General features: G+C 35.9%; 1 protein-coding gene across 1 annotated transcript; it reads left to right on the top strand.

Annotated features, from left to right (window-relative positions):
- The first annotated feature begins 2,398 nt into the window (after positions 1 to 2,398).
- Positions 2,399 to 17,613, top strand: LOC100887915 (deleted in malignant brain tumors 1 protein). The gene is made up of 9 exons (XM_003730382.3): positions 2,399 to 2,485; positions 10,872 to 11,031; positions 11,448 to 11,780; positions 12,692 to 12,913; positions 13,849 to 13,932; positions 14,790 to 15,053; positions 15,439 to 15,633; positions 16,163 to 16,228; positions 16,933 to 17,613. Exons 2-9 carry the CDS (start codon positions 10,935 to 10,937, stop codon positions 17,079 to 17,081), a joined length of 1,410 nt encoding a protein of 469 aa, XP_003730430.2. The 5' UTR covers positions 2,399 to 2,485; positions 10,872 to 10,934; the 3' UTR covers positions 17,082 to 17,613.
- The last annotated feature ends 1,141 nt before the right edge of the window (positions 17,614 to 18,754 follow it).

Here is an 18,754-nt window from a genome sequence, read left to right as displayed (position 1 = left end):
TTAAAACAAATGAAAATAGGAAAATATAAGTGATATAACAAATTCGAAACTCTTCGCTGGCGCGAACTGCTTGCTAGCCTATTTTGTATTAAATGTTTTTACTTGCTCGTCCCCCTGAAAAAAGAAAAGGATTAGTATTGCCTAGAATAAAATTGTGCCTGCCCCGACGGGCCCCAACCTGCAACCATGGCAACAATAACACACAATATATGTACCAAATGTTACTAAAAGAGACTAATTCATTTTTCTCGCTCGCTACACTCGCTCGCGAATAAAATGAATAGACATTGCTTTGGAAACAATTGTGCCCACCCTTGACCTGCAACAATATCATTAAAAGTGGGAGAGTTTTTTCGCCCTCTCGCCAAAAAGGAATTGAATCGCGTTAAACGCGATTGCGTCCATCCTGACCTGCACCAATAAAAACAAGTTTATTTATTAATTTTTATTAAAAGAGAATTTATTTTTTTTGCTTGCTCGCTATGCTCGCTCGCCAAAATGGAATTGACACCGCTAACGTTCCCGCCCCAACCTGCAACAACCAGTTAATAATTATGTACCAAACGTTATTCAAAGAAGTTTTGGTGTGCTCGTGCTCGCCAAAACGGAATTAACATCACCTTAGACATGATTGTGTAAGCCCTGCCCTGCAACAAAAAAATCTGAAATTTATGAACCAATTATCATAACAAAAATTTTGCTCGCTCGCTACGCTCGCTCGCCAAAATAGAAATAACACCGCTTTTAATAATCACGTCCCTGACATGGAACAATGAACCCAAGTTAATATATACCATATTTTCCCTATAAAAGAAAAGTGATTTTTTTTGCTCGCTCGCTACGCTCGCTCGCCAAAATAGAAATAACACCGCTTTTAATAATCACGTCCCTGACATGGAACAATGAACCCAAGTTTTATGTACCATATTTTCCCTATAAAAGAGAAGTGATTTTTTTTTCGCTCGCTACGCTCGCTAGCTCGTGGAATTATGTGCCCACCACTAACCTGCTACAATATCATTAAAAAGAGAAATGTAGGGGGTTGCCTGCCCGCCAAAATGGGATTGACATTGCCTTAAACACGATTGTGCCCGCCCCCTACCTGCAACAATGAAACAAATTTTATATAGCAATTCATTGAGAGAAAGATGTATTTTCGCTCGCTAGCTAAAATGGGTATAAAATCACCCTAAACACAATATTGTTCCCGCGCCCTGCATGGGACAATTGAACCAAGTTTAAGTGGCAATTCTTAAAAAAGAAGTGATTTTTTTTTCTTGCTCGCTACACTCGTTTGCAAAAAATTAAATTAACGTCGCTAACAAGTGAATGTTCCCACCCCCAACTTGCAACAATACCAGTTTATATACCAAACGTTACTTAAAGATTTTGTTTTGCTCGCTCGCTCGCCAGAAGTGAAAATTAGCATCGCCTTTTTTGTTTGTTTCGGTCGCTTGCCCCCCCTGACGGAGTATCCCAGGTACGCCACTGTGACTATACATAAAAGCCCCTTGTGGCGATTTAGTTTTCGTTCAGATGCAAGGAGTAACAGTTGTGAAACCTCTGGTACTATAAGAGCCCATCAGTAAAGTTGGTATGCAAACATGCGAAACGAAAACAGAAAGTAATAGTAACTATCACTTTTGCTACCACACTTGAATCTACACAATTATTTATTCTGCATGATTTTTATTAAATAGTGTCACCCTTCCCCCTTTTCGGACCATATCCCCTCACTTCTCTTATGACAACATGTTGGACTATATAGCCCAGTATTACACTCGAACCATCTACATTCTACAGGTTACAAAGGGTTGGGGGGGGGGGCTTGTTTGTCCGGGGTGGGCGTCCGGGGTAATCACCCTACACTCGTATTGAAATCGCTCGAAATTAATTTGGAACGAATTCAACTGACTTGATAAAAGCAAATCACAAATGTTTACATTATCATTTTCACAAAAGAAATTCGAGGAATGATGGTTTATTAAATATGCGCGGTAATGGGCGGGTCCTCGATATCATCATCAACTTGTACCGTATGCAATTGTACACACCACAGCAAGCTGCAGACCGAACTGGAGTGGAAGCCATCACTCGTCACCACGTACGAGCATCTCTTAACCGCTCAAAACCAGGATATAATATTACATATTTGGGCCATATTTCATACTCCATTCATTTTTGCGTGGGATGCTTGTATAGTTTGTGTCTGTACCTGACCCTCTTTGTAGTCGTGTTTAGTCTAGCCATTCTACCTGCTCGTTGTCGCATAGTGAATGCGACTGTGGATGATAGTGGATGATATTCCGGGAGGAGGCACGTTTCAAACTGATGATTTTGGATTGCATCAGTGTCTAGGCCTATACTACAATAGTTGATACTGTGATGTAAAGCTTATCGTAAGAATTGAATCAAGCAATGGATATGTATTGATAGGTTACCTGCCTGTTTTGTTCAGTCATTTCAATTTAACTATACTCCTGAGGTAAGTCTCTCAGCTAGACTCTATTGTTTCATGAATTGTATTTGTATATAACGATGTATCCCCATATAATCACCATAACAAATGTGAGTTGTTTGTCAAAAGGTCTCATGTAAGTAGTAAAAGTGTAGTAGAAGTGTAGTAGAAGTAATAGTAGTAGTAGTAGTAGTAGTAGTAGTAGTAGTAGTAGTAGCAGTAGTAGTAGCAGCAGCAGCAGTAGTAGTAGTAGTAGTAGTAGTAGTAGCAGTAGTAGTAGTAGTAGTAGTAGTAGTAGCAGCAGCAGCAGTAGTAGTAGTAGTAGTAGTAGTAGTAGCAGTAGTAGTAGTAGTAGTAGTAGTAGCAGTAGTAGTAGTAGTAGTAGTAGTAGTAGTAGTAGTAGTAGTAGTAGTAGTAGTAGTAGTAGTATAGGAGTAGTAGTAGTAGTAGTAGTAGTAGTAGTAGTAGTAGTAGTAGTAGTAGTAGTAGTATAGGAGTAGTAGTAGTAGTAGTAGTAGTAGTAGTAGTAGTAGTAGTAGTAGTAGTAGAGTAGCGCTAGTAGAAGCAGTTGGAACAAAAATAGGAAGGGGATAGAAAGCACAAGACTAACATTGTCAATTTCGTATAACAATAATACAATGATCTTTATTTATGAACAATAATCATTACACTCATATATAGATCTACTATGTGGAGATCTGATGCCGCTGATAATATTCACTGAGCTGCAAATGAACTATATGACCTGTTTCTGAACTACCTAAAATCGCTGCATTCTTTCGCTGACAATAAAATGACAAACTGACTCTTTATATCTTTCATCGAAACCTTTTAAGGTCTACTGGCCAAGAAACGTCAACGTCATTGACTAGGGTCACGATAGCTTGACGTTCAACTTGGGAGAAAAACCTCAATCACTTTACGTCTGTTTTTTAAAACGTTTTATTTTCTTTCATTTTGCTCACTGTGTTTTCATGTGTTTCTTCATGTTTGTTTTAATTTCTAAACCTTATCATAGATACAAATTTATAGTATACCTGTAAGGAATATTTTAAATCTGTTGTTCCCTTTTTCTTTGATAACATTAATGTAATAATATGGAGAGGCAACAAGGTAAAGAAAAACCTTATAGTACCTCATTCACCAATAGTATTGTGTAGGCCTGTGTGATATAAAGTGAAATAATATTAAAACTCAATGTTATGACATTATTTTGTCAGAGCCAGACAGACTTGAAAGGTGGCAATTAATTTGTTCTTCTTTTTTTGGTTAAAACAACCTTGTGCTGCTTATTGATTTTTACTATGCATGTTTATTCGGTTCTAATTGGTTGACACACATTGTGTATGTCGTTTCGTATTGCTTCCTTGTTTGCATTTGGTTATAGCCATAGAAAGCATTGGGCCACAGTATACGCCACAGCAAACTGAATATCAATACATGAAGGTCATTAATTTGAATATGAATAGCGTATGTATGTTTATATAGAGTGACACATCATAACCATAACCTTACAAATGTTTATAGAAGGTCCGGTAATAATAACCTTAATTTTTATATGTGTGTCTGTTTTTGCATTGGGTAGATGGTCTCTCAATAGAAAAATAGGTCCTCTTGATTCTGAATAAATAATGATAATAATATAGTGAACATTTTAATGCACCATGTCTGTCAAAAATGACACTCCTGGCGCAGTTGTGTGGAAATTGTATAATTATCGTTCTTACAGCACTAGCGCCTCATCTTTTTATATGCTTCATTTTTTTCTCCAATAATTATGCTCGAATAGTACTTATTTCTTTTCTTGTCCCCTAATTTTCTGTCAACGGTCTGCAATCATTGCATACCCCTTTATTTTGTCAGTTTTTAGGCAAATGTTTATATCTTCCCTACAAATCTTCAGTAGATAAATGAAAGTCTAGTGAATTGTGTTTAATTTAATTCCAATCATAATGATCTCCAAGGAAGAATAATGTTTCACTGAGCCCTTGACCCGAAATGATTTTCAAAATGCGTGACGTCAGAAGTCAGAATTCCGTTTGATTCATCAACTTCCTCTGATAAAAGTATTTTTGCAACTGAATAAAACATTTACAACCAAATGTTTTTCTTAGTATGATCACAGCATGATCACTGCTAGAGGTGTAATATACACCGCTGATCCTATCAACACAGTAGATTCTCTAAATAAATGTTCTTTCATGTCACATTACTGAATGTGTTAAGGTCATGGGTGTGTCAATCTTTGAAGTATACCAGGAGTAAGATAAGGAGGGCAGCCACACACCCCTCTGTATGGTTCCCACACCCCTTCTCCCAGTGTGCTCCTAATAAGCGACCTTCAAGCTCCAGTTTATACACAGCTGGACTCCCATGTATGCTGGTAGAAAGGCGTAGTCCCGTGTTGAAGAGACATGTCCCCGCTTAAATAAATGTATTGGACAGAGAATTTGACTTTCAACTTCAAATTATGTCGTCTTTCTTTACGTTTTACATAAAAACAAGAATATTATCACTATCAGATAAAAGATGTGGGGTAACAGAGGTCATTTAATCTGTCAAAAGTCAGTCCAAAAAAAATGTAAGAAATATCCAGGACGCACAATGTCAAGACTAAGTATATGCAAAACTTATGGCGGTATTAAAAGATACAGTTCATAATTTCTTTGATGTGATTAGGATGTAGATGCAAAACTTAACCTTCTTCCCCGGAATATTCTATTGCACTTTGTGGGAAATGTGAATTCTCTTTAAAAATATTGGACATGTTATTAAAGAAATCTATTGGTTGCTCATGGGATGGAGCCTAACTGTTCATATTTTTATTTAAATAAACTATCTATAAAAGTTTACATGTAATCCTCCACACATTACTTACCGTGCAGGTTTTGCAAAGAGACGGACATTCCGATTTGTCGCCCATCGCCGTAAGGTGATGTTACCATAGCAACAGAATGGTTATCATTCCTGATTCTGTTTTCCTAAATTATCTTTTCTTCTGTTACTTTTTCTTTTTCCTTTTCTCTTTCTATTTTTATCTATTCCGTCGAGAAGCCATGACTTTGGTTGAAATCAGAGACATATTTAGTACTGCGTGTGTTCAACGATATTATTCCTCTCCTTCCAATGCGTTTAACATTCCATTTTGAAAGAATACTTTAGATGGCCTTTGAATATCATCAGTGCAATGTAATGCATGTTGACAATGGGGAATATTTCTCTTGTAATCTTATCTCAAGTAATGTAGTAGGTTTTGAAGTGAGTATTGGAGGTCTCACGGATATTTCAGACGGCAGATGTGTCTAAATGCGACCTACAGTACCCCTATTCACATTATTCTGTTATAACCTAAAAACTATGATAATCATAGTTTTTAGGGACGAGTTTATATGAGTTGATAAGGAAAATTAACAAATAGAAGAGAGCATTGCGTAAACCCCGTTATTTACAGGAGAAGTAATATTGTTGTCTACGCATTTTAAGACTATTAAGCAATTCCCAATTCTAACCAATCCATTTGTGAAATTTTGAAATTCTTCGAAATGACTAATTTGGAGTAACCCTGAGCAATGTTATTTGGAATGTATACTAGCCGAACCTATTCACAAAATGTAACTTTATTAGCTCAGAAGGCTCCCAACTTTAAATCATTTTTTAAATTTGTAACGTGCAAAATCTAATCGTTTATTAGGGAATAATGAAATAAAAAAAAATCAACCTGACCTGATATTAAAAAGAAATATCTGAATGCCGGTGTATTTCATCTGAAGTTCATTGAAACTCTTGTATATTTGTATTGAATGATATACAATTGATATCAAATTCATATCTTGATTTCCAAGATGGAATTAAGTTTTAGATGTGATTTGGAAAAAACTTGAAGAAGGAGTACCAAAGTAGCTAGGTCACATTCCAGATACCATAAGTCAAGGGTCGGGGAACTCAGAAAACAGCGAGAGAGATCTCCTTCGCGTCACCATCAAAACTTAATCTAGGGCGATAGAGGAGGGATTTAAAGCACCACACTGTAAAACTGAACCCGTGTAAATTAACATTCTTCAATGCTGCAATTCTTTTTATTTGTTTGTTCATTTTTCTTGAAAATTTGCAGACAATATCATTATTGAAAAATACCTTGATGACCATGAAATTAGCCCCCCCCCCCCCCTTGAATCGAATAAAAAACAAGATTACAGAGGAAAAGACGAGGGGGAAATAAAGTATAAATAACAATAAGAAAGCGGGAAAAAGAAACTATTGATGACCCCGGTGACTATGAGGGAGGAAAACATTAGTAACTCTTGTATAGTCTTAATGAGGCACACATTTTAATATGCCTTATAATGACTATAATCATTGTTATCGTGTTCTTATGAGGTCTAAAATTGTTATGAACATATTTTGTTACAATTAAAAACGATAGAATAGAAATGAAAAAAAAATTAAAGTTGAATAAAAAGCCATTAGATCATAGATAAAAAACGTGAAATATAGTCTTTAAGTAACAGTAAGGATGTTTTCATAATGTTTACCCCGAGTTTGTTATCCCATCTGTCTATATCAGCTACCATAGGTCATGTTATATGATACTATCAAATTATCTCACAGGGAAGGCAAACAAGTCCACAATCAAACCTGTCAAAATATAGTCCAATGACATGTCGTTTCATTTCGAATATCATGCAACTTGCTACTGTAAATTGTACTTCTGCATGAAACATGTAGTTATTCTGTACTTTATACTTCTATACTTCTACAACTAATTTGACATCTCGTATTTATTCATACTTCTACAGTTACTTTTATTTCTGCAACTATTCATACTACTTTTAATGTGTACTTCCTTGTTCTATTATCCTATACTACCGCTACTTCTATTCACTTCTGCTTGTACAGCACTACTACCCTACTTAATGTACATTTTCCTGGATGTCGCACAATGACGAACTTTACTGGTTTTTCTGTTTAAAAGCAAAGTTGAAAAGCAAGGTTGAATTAAATAGGCGATGAATATTTAATTTCATTGTTTGCTAATGGTGCTGTAGAGCGATTTGTAAGCGTACATAATTATTATGCTATACATCAGAATGATATTTGGTAGCACACACATATTGTTATGAAGTACGTGTCTGTCAGCCATAGCCTGGACACAATCATCCAATGTCATTTAATGTGAAATTATTTGACAACTTGAATCCCCTCTTTAGATAGTAGATGTTAAGAATGTAGGGTTGGTCCTTTGGATGATAACATTCTCAATCACAGTCAGTGAAATAAACATTCCAACCTACCTAATATATATTATCCGTCTGCATGTTGTAATGAGAAATGTCCATTATCAAAACACTATGCCTACAGCTGCTACACGGTGGTTTCTGTTTTAAACCTATTTAAACGAGAAATGGCAAAATGGCAGAAGACATCCACGTTGTAATATGATTATGGTACAATATAACTCTTCTTTCTCTCCTCTTTGTATATATTTTATTATATCTTCTTCTTGTTTTCTCTTGTTGGTTTGTTTTTGTGGTTGTTGCTGTTTTAAATAAAAATTAATGTTTGCTTCAATTGGGATATATATAGCATTTACATACTTGTATCATATACATATTACTCATTTCGTTATTCTATATGTTCAAATCCTTATTTATAACCTGGTTTGCACTTTTTTGTTTGTTAAAGTCGTATTTTGTAATTTTCTATATTTATTTATATTTTGATTTGTTGAAATGTATATACTTGTTTGTGTCATGAAGGGCCTCAACGAAAACCACTATTTATTTGCTGATTGGGCTACCCTTCTTTTTAAAGATGTGTAATAAATGAATAAAAAATAAATAAAATGGGTAATTTGATAATTTAGTAGTTAATGGGTTGAACTAAATATCCTTTTATGAAGCCATTTTAAATCAAAGATCGTTATTTTGTTACATTTAGACCATCATTGTCTGTCTCAATTGTCAGATATCCAAGGAAAATAATACATTCAGAATGGGTGACTCATGACTTGCGAGAAATGTGTCTTCACTGGATGATTGATTTACGGTGCAGAAATCGCGAGGCGATCATTTACATTCTAAAATCTCCTTGTTTGTTTTCTGACACCAATTCATCTGGCCATCAGCTCAAACATATTTGGGTTTGGCATGGTTATGATAACGTACGCGTGGCGGTGTGATGGCAATATTAATACCAACCAAATGTTTTAATCGGTGTATTACTAATAGCTACGAGATGGAGGGGTCGGACTCGTAAGGAACACTTTGTGACAAGAAAGATGCAGGGGTCAGGGGTTAACATTACCCGCCTGAATTCTACTCGACGTTGGGAAGATGTTGATTTATGATACAAATAAAATAACAAGATGGATGTCAACACAAGTCGGTGATAATGGATCATGCTTTGGGCAGGTCAATGTGGGGGCATGGAGGAAAAGGGCGGGGGGGGGTGGGGCTCTTAATCTTCCTTACAAAATTGTATTATGTGTGATTATATAGTAGAGTTGAGGTTAACTCTGTATAGCGCCACTGGCTTTCTTCCGCCATGATATTCCTAAATCATGTTCGAATTCAATGTGGCATTTTGTGATGTTTTAGGCTTAAACCAATTTGAAACTGGACCCGCCGCTGTACCCATTTAATTTCCATAGTACAGAACACCTCTTGCATGCTCACAAGGGTTGCACTCTGCCATTTACATCAATGCTTTACGAGGAAAATATGATCGTTTGTCATCTCTCATCTGTGATCACGGTGGTGACATGATGACATCTATCTGACTCCGTGTGGAAGCATCTTCGAGATGAACCAAGAAACGGAGGAGTCGAAACAACTTTCAAATGTCATTTTCAGAACCATTCAGTTCAATTTGTTGTTTTCATATTTAACAGACACTGAACATTACTGTCACGTTTCAAACGACAAAAGGGAGCTGGGGTATATTGATTCATGATAATATATTGACAACATTTAATATTAAAGAGAAGATTAAGTTCTGGGAAGAGGTGATAAATAATTTGTGAGGATTAATTATCATTGTTATACATGCCAGTGTGGACGACCATCAGATAAAAAATGTTCCCTAAAAAGCAAGGCTCTTCAATTGCTTTCATATTCTAAATATGGCATGTACCTACATACAAATTCGGACGGATTTTTATGACACATGTTCGTGTAGCCCCATATACATCTTTCTGTGTATCGTGCTTGTAAGTTTACCAAGACTGGGCCAAATTTCTTATCATTTTGATGATTTGATTGTATGCTAGATGATCAACCTTTTGTGATCGATTCCACACCGTTTCTTTCACAATGTAATTGCATGACCAGGGGGTGTTTCACAAGGATCCTAAGTTGAACTTATCTCTAAGTTGGACTTAAAAATTATGGAAAGCCATTAGCATCTTTGACAATATTTTGTAAAAGTTATTTTGAAAGGCATTAATTGTTTATTTAAATCATGATATTTTCTATCATCTAGGAGATTTCATGTTCTGGATGTGGAATTTATAAAAAGTCTTAAATACTTGAATTTCTGCTTTTGAATATATTTCATTTTAAGACTCCAATGGCTGTCCATAATTTTTAAGTCCAACTTAGAGTTAAGTTCTACTTAGGATCTTTGTGAAACACCCCCCAGAACTTAATTTTATCTTGAAGCGTACGTTCCTGATGCAGTCTCTGTTACACACTTCAAACTGCATGCATGACTGAATCATCATAATTATAATGAAAGCTTTATTTGTTTATGAGACCTATGGCGCCTCAGAATGCTTTATTTCAGGCAAGAGGCTTATCATAACTGTTGATATTCGCTATTTTCAGCTAGGTAGCCTACAATCTGCCCTTGTACTAACCAAAATGGGTGCGCCACTGCAATGACTATTGAATCAAAGTACAAATAAAATATATATAGACCATTAAAACAAGGTTTCGCTTGCTTGAAAATGCTGGAAAGACGATAAAATTGATTCTTTAGATTGAAAACATATGAAATGTCATCTGTAAAAATGACAGTTATTTCAACTATCATGATAAATATATGAAGGGTCCATTTCGATTCAATTAAATGGTTTCATTAAAAAACAATGCCTCGCAGCCAAAATGCTGAATTAGACATGTTTACATGTATACATGAGCTCCATTACATAAAATCTTATTTTATTTGTTATAATCATTCAAACGGTATTGGTAATATTTAACATTAGCTATTTAAAATCAATCACTACATACTATTTACATTCTAAAAATTCATTGAAATTCATAATATGATAATAGTAAAAACAATACAATATATAATGTATAAATAAGTCAAAAAGCTAATACTGAAATGATTGCACCTGTGTTTACATGTATTTTTCCAGCAATAACCTTTTGTTTCTGTGTCTCTTTTGTTCTGTGTCTCTTACTTTCAGGACCAATAATTCTCCTTGAACGTCTTTTAAAAGTCAGACATTCCCTTGCAACTTACCATCATCATGCGTGTCCGCTCAGCCAGTCAGCTGTATCACCACATATTGGTTTTCACCTTCGTCGTTATAGTAATTTCATGCACCATTGCCAATGCACAAACTGGTAGGTTAATAATACTAAAATTAAACTTGCCCGCACTGAGTTTAATGCTTATTTGTCTTTTTGTTTTCTTTTATTCACACTACTTATGGAAACCGAACAAAAAAGAGAGAGAAAACAGAACCCAATGAAGTAAACTTGCATCATGAATAAATATAGTTTGATTCAATGACGAATTCATTGTATTGGTGGACCTAATCGACCGATTAATTTTATATACCTGTAATGATTCTTCATATATTGGCTGTAATAATGGCTGATATGGAATTTTTAAACTAACTTAAGGAAGAGATCAGCGCAGTCTTTATATTATCTAGGTATGCCTATAACAATCATCAAAACCAAAATCAAAGACATGTATAAGTGAATTTATGGGTTGCTGTTAACCTTTGTTGTAAAATAGTATTCTGTTTCTTCAGTTGCAGGACGCCATCTCACGGATACTACTCCTATCAACCTGACTTCACCAAATTATCCGAATCCGTATCCAAACAACTTGAATTTTGCTTATCATATAACCGTACCAGCCGGATTCCGGATATTAGCCAAACTTTATTTTCTGAGTCTGGAACGCAACAGTGATTTCCTTTCATTCGGAGATGGTAATGGTAGGGAGCTTATCCGACTAACCGGAAAGTATTCACCTCCGACTATCCTGTCTCCGGATAATGTCATGTGGATGTACTTCACAAGTGATGCAAGTAGTTCGGATACCGGTTTTCAGTTTGAAGTTTCTCTTTTTAACCAGTCAGGTAAATAATGTAGAAAAAAATTAACTTAACGAACACAATAAACACTTTCAAGACAGCGACATTCTCTCCCCCATCTCTCTTTCTCTCTCTCTCTCTCTCTCTCTCTCTCTCTCTCTATATTTCTCTCTTCCTCTCCTTCTCTCTCCCTCTCTCCTCTTCTTTCTCTCTCTCTTTCTCTCTCTCTCTCTCTCTCTCTCTGAGTCGTAATTAGAAATTGTAGAGAGAACAGAACTTAATATAAAATAATTATGCCTGAATTAAATCTAGCATCTGATCTAGTCTGTAAAATATTTCCCCCGCTACCAAATCAAAAATAATTTGAAGATTCTGTTAAAGACGTCACATCTCATTCGAAGCGAAAGCTATTCAACCCACAATCCGACACCGATTTAAAATTTTCATTGAGAACGATTCAACAGATAAAAGATAATATGGGGAAAGAATGTTTTAGTTAGGATATAAATTGTAATGCACAAATAAATGAGTATCGATTCAGTGATGTGTAAGCGAAAGAAAGAAATTATACATGTCAATACAACGTACTCCATGTTTATATTATCCACATCAACGAAAATTTTAAAATTTTAAAAAAAAAAGAACAGTAAGCACAATCACCTCATTTCTGTCCTATAACAATAGTTATAGTCCTCTCTTCACCCCGTGTACACAAATATTGGACTGATTAATTTTTTTGGCACCGTACTCTATAGTTCTGTATTATGTTATTATCACCCATTTTTTATAAGGAGACTAGTCTTTGTTATTAGTTTATATTTTTGTATCTATCTTTTAACATATTTTCTATTTCTATTTCAACACACGTATTCATCTTTTGGTTAATTAATTCAAATATGGTAATCATATTCACAAACTGACCGTAAAGTAACTTTTTTATTATGTTTATTGCCTAGGTGTTCGTGTAGTGGATGGCACAACTCCCTTTAATGGGCGAGTAGAGGTCTACACCGATACTTACGGGTGGGGCACTGTATCCAGCTTTGCATGGAACCTGAAGGATGCCTCAGCTGTATGTAAGGAGTTAGGTTTACCTGGTGCAATCAGTGAGGTCACTAATGCTTACTATGGAGCTGGGACAGGAGTAGTCGCAATGACTAATGTCGACTGTAGTAATGGTAATAATCAGGGTTTTTGAATAAATCTGCAGCCTGTGTATTTGTAGTTTTTCACCTTCTCTCTCTCTCTCTCTCTCCCTCTCTCCACCTCTACCTCTCCCCTCTCTCCCTCCTTTCTCTCTCTCTGCCTTTATTTTGTCTTTCCGCCCTCTCCCCCCCCCCCCCCCCCCCCTCTCTCTCTCTCTCTGCCCTGTTTGACATGGTTGCACAATAATACTTCATGTATGATAAACTCCCTTCCAGATGATTTTAGGAATGCCGGAAATATTTCTTTAGATTGTTAAAAAGCTCTTTGTTTGAAGTCAATAATGATGAATTCAAATTGAAAGTTAACACTTTATGTGTTGATAAACGAGAGGCTTACATTATGTACGTTTAGCATGTAATGAGTACAATATATTCCAAAGTAATAATGGTAATTGAAGCAAAACCCTTACTGCTGGGTTTTATTAGCTTGGTTGTATAGCATGTCATTAACACTAATGAACACCCCAATTCTAGTTTGCCTAACCACAAACTTAGATCATCAAAATCATTGCATTTAATTAAAATAATCAGAACTATCCTGATTTGTATGTAATTACACTGTATAAAGGTGTCGTGAACGAGTGGATACGTCGCCCGACTGGTGATCTCAAGGTCTGCGGTACGTATCCCACCGCGGCACTAATGTCCTTTGGCAAGACATTGATCTACATTTGCTACACTCCACCCAGGTGAAGTAAATGGGTACCGGTAGGAAGTAATTTCTTGAATGCTGTGAGCACCGACATCGGTAGCCTAGCAGAGCCGGGGTAATATTGGAGCGCTTTGAGCACCCTGCAGGGTGGATATGTGCGCTATATAAATATCCAATATTATTATTAATATTATTATCATTATTTGGACATAGAATTCTATAAATAATCAATTTTCTTTCCCTCTCGTATTATCAGACCACTTCCGTCTCCAGGATTGCAATTTTCAGAGTCCTTGTTCTGCTTGCCCACACTCTCAAGATGCTGGAGTCAATTGTCATCGTGAGTATATAATATGGACAAGTAAATAAATATACCATGCACTGAGAGGCTCTATTTGAAATTATGGATCGAGGTGGCAGGAATAGCACTATTTTTTGAGGGCGTAGCCCCGAAGAAAATACTGCTATTTCTGTCTCCGAGGAATCCATAATTTCACTACTGGCTTAAAATAGTACATAATATATTTGTTTTATATTTTCCAAACCAACCTTCATGTTTACTGTCACTGAAGTAGTGTAGAGTGCAATGAGAGCAGCATAGGCGACAGTACCGCGACTGCGACCGATAGCACATTGATCTTGATCGATTGCATATATATGACGTCATCCATGGTATAGTGATATGGTATAGTGCACTATACCATTGATAACGTCACAGTTCGTCATAGCAATGTTATGTTTGGTCACATGATGCTATGTTGACCAATCACTGAACAGGATTTCATTGATCAAAAATATAATAGTTTATATACCGCCGGTGGTATTGATGTAGCACTTGGCTCTTATTTGATGGCAAATGAAACAAATCGGTGGAATCTGTGTGAGGAAATATCAAGAGTAGCTTTGCATCATTAATATTCAGATAAAACGTGTCCAGTATGGCCCCGGGGAATGGACTTCTGAGGGTAGTGATAGGGATGCCCTTACATAATCATTCTACTGATCTTACTTGTGGCAGACATTGTGACAGACTCGTCTTAACTTTCTTTTTCTTGATGAAGTTTCTTTTTAGAATCTTTGGTCGTCCCGTTTCATATGTAAGCAGTAATGAGAATTATGCTTTTTCATTTAACGGTTTTCTAAAATAATTTTTGAGGTTGTTTATTTATTTTATCTTCTTTTAATCATCACAACTAGGGCCCAGCTACATAGGTTGTTATAGCTTTCCAAATCTTCAGTCTGGTTCAAGCACCGCCAGAACAGTAGACGCCTGTATATCTAATTGCGACCAGGCCAACATGAGGTATGCTGCCATCAACGGTGACAAATGCTTCTGTCGCTCGGATATGACTCTCACGGAAACACCCGAAGACAACACGATATGTGATCGTCAATGTTCGGAAAACCGAAACCAGGCCTGTGGGAGTACACAGGAATCTTTCATATTTACAGTTTACGATAGTGAGCAATTACGCCATTCTTTCTTTCTTTTTTTTCTGTCTGACTTTCTTTGTTTTTGTCACTTTCCAACTTTTTTATTTAGTGAAAATAGATGTGTTTAGGTAAACTTCTTTAATTTTTTAATGTGAGTTTATTGAATTTGATAAATAATATTTTTAAATGAATTTTAAATTTAAAATCTTTCTTTCTATGTGCTTATTATAAATCTGTCATGTGCGTTCTAGAAGTATGGTGCAAGTATGATTCCTCCCCAAGAAAAAAATAATGTATTCATGTATTATATTCAAATCTTTTAGTACAATTAAGTTGTTACAACTTTAATACTCTAACAAATAATCTATATCTCATGCTTATATTCGTCATTTATCTTCGACTAACCATGCAGCCGAATTTGCCAAATGCAAGGATCCAGGTATTCCAGGAAACACCACAAGAACCGGAAATAGCTTCCAGTTTATGTCAAAGTTGAAATACAACTGTTCTGAAGGCTTTGATCTGATTGGTTCATGGGAGATCACGTGTGTAGCTGGTGTTAGTTTACAGGACCCTGTATGGAATCATGATGTACCAGTATGTATGGGTATGTGACCGTCAATGTCTTGCTTTTTGGTTTAATTGAAAAAGTTCATCTTTGTACAGTGACTAAAACTAACCCCCGCCCCCTAATTTTAATATAAAGATTTGTAGTTAATAGTCATTTTTAAGAGGAGGGGTACTAAACTACGTCCGTACAAATATTGTGTTCGGTCTTGATGACCACTACTCAATATTGTTTAGGCCGAGGCGTTTGATATGGTAGAGTATTAATATGAAAGGACAAAATGAAAATACTTTGTTTTTTCTCATTTGCTTTTAAATCAGATGATGTGCTGAACATGATGAAGGGAGTTTGATTTTATATATTTATTTCCTTCTCTCTCTCTTTCTCTCTCTCTCTTTTCTCTTCCACCCCTCACTCTCTCTCTCTCTCTCTCCGTCTCTCTGTCTCTCTCTCTCTCTGTCTCTATCTCTCTCTCTCTCTCTCTCTCTCTATATATATATATATCTTTCTCCCTCTCTTTCTCTTTCCCTCTTTGTCTCTTCTCTACCTATATCTCTATAATTTTTAGCACGACTTGAAAACGGCACCCAGCCGATGAATTCCACTGCATTGCCACAGGAAGACCCATCAGACAGTAAGTTTTTATAGAAACAATCATTTTTACGAAGAGAAAAATAAGTCATAAGGGTACTTTGATAGAGAAGGGAGTGAGTTTGGTGTACTGCGTGCCCTTTATTCAAGAAATGTTTTATAATTGATGATCCTCCATTTCCCTTTATGAATGATAGTCAGGGGCAGATCTAGCTTTTCGCTAAGGGGGGGGGGGGGGGGTGACCCAGTGACGGATCCAGGATTTTCCAAAAATTGCGCCGTTTTACTGTTTTACTTTTTCTTTTCTTTTTTCTTCTTTTCCCCGTTTTTTTTACTTGGCCGCCCAAGGGAAGGGGGGGGGGGGTAAACCGCCGAAACCCCTAGATCCGCCCTGATAGTGAAGGAAACCAGGACCCCGTCTTTTGCGATTAATCGCAACTATGTATATTATAATAGATATGGAGTCGCAAATATGTGATTGATTCGGATCAATCGCAACTCTTTATAAGGCAGGGTTAAGACCTTGCACAGTGAGTTACATAGCTATTTATTAAATCCTGAATGGTGACAAACACAAAATAATCAACATTAAAACCAATGTACACGCTTTGTTCTATAGCCATGGCATGAATCACATTATTCACGACACGCATTCTTGTTTTGTTGTTATTTTACACTCATCCTTTCAAATTTCTATTTTTGTTTTTTCTTCTTTTTTCTCCTTGAATCATTATTTACTCCTACCAGATAACCTGCCCACCATTCTGACTATCGTCTTAGTCATCGTCTTCTCTTTCATCTTCCTCGTCGTTCTCCTATGCTGTATCTGTCGATGTCGGAAGAATGGAAGGTGTAAGTGTAAAAGGAAACCCAAGAAGGTGGAGTTGTGGTACTAAACCTCGATCAAAAAAATAATAATAATATTTTAAATTATGTGCCCATACAGTACTAAATTCAACGGGATATGATCATTATCAACCCATCTACTACTGCACACTCTTGGGGTTAAACAATATACGTGGGGGGTTCCCCGGCGGCATGTTTACTTTGATAGACAATAATTGTTTCATATATCTCTGTAAAAAGTTTGACACATGCACTATAGTCGCCCATCTTTGTAGATGAAACTTAGGATGAGATATAGAATGAAAATGAGTTTGTTCACAAATTAAATTGAAGATAATACCCGGAATCAAACCCGGCAAGTTAGAGAAATTACTTATCAAAATCAGTCTCAAAAGTATTGGCTAATTTGGCTGAAATATAAGCACAAAATGGACAGCTGTCTCAAATAAAATGAGAAAAAAATTATGAAAATATATTATGAATAAAATGACCAATTCATGATGGTTACATGTCGAATGAATGGCTTTAAATCCAAAGATGGATACACATTCCAGCAAAACATGAAATAGTCTTAAATTGTCATCGGAGGGGGGGGGGGGGTTGTCCTCGTGGGGTAGTTGTTCTCGGGGGTAATTGTTCTCGGGGATAGTTTTCCGGAGGAAGATGTCCTCCGGTGGGCGGGGGGGGGGGATGTCCTTGGGGGTAATTTACAGGGGGGGGGAGTAGGTAATTGTCTTTGGGGGGTAACTTTCCGGGGGTGATTGTCAAGGGGGTAATTGTCCTGATACGGAACATTAAAACTGCATGGGCACTCTATAAACTGGGAAAGTCATGTATAATTTTTATTTTAAAATTGCTTGTAATATTTAATTCTCCGTAATATTTTAAATCTGATGAAATATTCTGAAAATACTTTATTATGTGAAGAAGGTTAAGTGTTCAAAATGAATGGATTATTGATAGAATTATAGCCAAGTATACTGATATGGTCTATTGTACCTTTTTTTACAATCAATTAATAATATAATGAACGTTATTAATTTTGTATAGCGCATATTACAAAGAAAGTATTGTTCAAAGTTTTACAGTAGTATTTCTTTGAATTATGCAATGTCAAGCTAGCATGTAATTTAATTTATTTATTGTTTCCTTCATAAAAAAACGAAATATGGATTGTATTCACAATCTACCTTGTACATGTTCAACGGCACAATGAATTTCTATGTATAGGGGCCCGGTCTTTATCAACAGTTGTGATTGTTCCGTACTGATCGTAACTCCTCCAATCAATTGCAGACTTAAAAAAACCTCATTTCTTCAGTATATGATTACGATCAGCTTGGAACAACCGCTCCTGTTAACAAGACGGGGCCTAGGTATTTTGTAATATAAATAATAAAATATAGTTTGGGTAAATAAAATTAAGATCTGTTTGAGCAAGTTGTTATAGATTGTAAAAAAAGCATAGCTTGTGCGTATTCTATAGTGAACAAAATGTAAACCACAGGCTTTTACATTAAATGTACAGTGTATGTCTTATTATAAGAAACAATTAAATGGAATATTCAAATTGTATGATATAGCTTTATAGAGTTATTGTTTACATAATAGTAAGAGCATTGATATAACCATCTGCACGATCTGTCGTATTTTATCAAGAGTTTCACTCAATAGAGGTTCCAACCTTAGTAGTAAACTATGACTCTAAAAGAAGAAAATCAAA

Source organism: Strongylocentrotus purpuratus, unplaced genomic scaffold (assembly GCF_000002235.5).
Source record: "Strongylocentrotus purpuratus isolate Spur 01 unplaced genomic scaffold, Spur_5.0 spur5_scaffold_7, whole genome shotgun sequence".
Taxonomy (NCBI): Eukaryota; Metazoa; Echinodermata; class Echinoidea; order Camarodonta; family Strongylocentrotidae; genus Strongylocentrotus; species Strongylocentrotus purpuratus.
This window is presented reverse-complemented; position numbering and strand designations above follow the sequence as displayed.

What these genes read in the sequence shown, in the direction of transcription:
- LOC100887915 (XM_003730382.3), top strand. Translation starts at nt 10,935, where the DNA reads ATGCGTGTCCGCTCAGCCAGTCAGCTGTATCACCACATATTGGTTTTC. An exon ending in TTCTCTTTTTAACCAGTCAG is followed by an intron (nt 11,781 to 12,691) that starts GTAAATAATGTA and finishes TTTATTGCCTAG; the next exon opens with GTGTTCGTGTAGTGGATGGC. An exon ending in ACAGGAAGACCCATCAGACA is followed by an intron (nt 16,229 to 16,932) that starts GTAAGTTTTTAT and finishes TACTCCTACCAG; the next exon opens with ATAACCTGCCCACCATTCTG.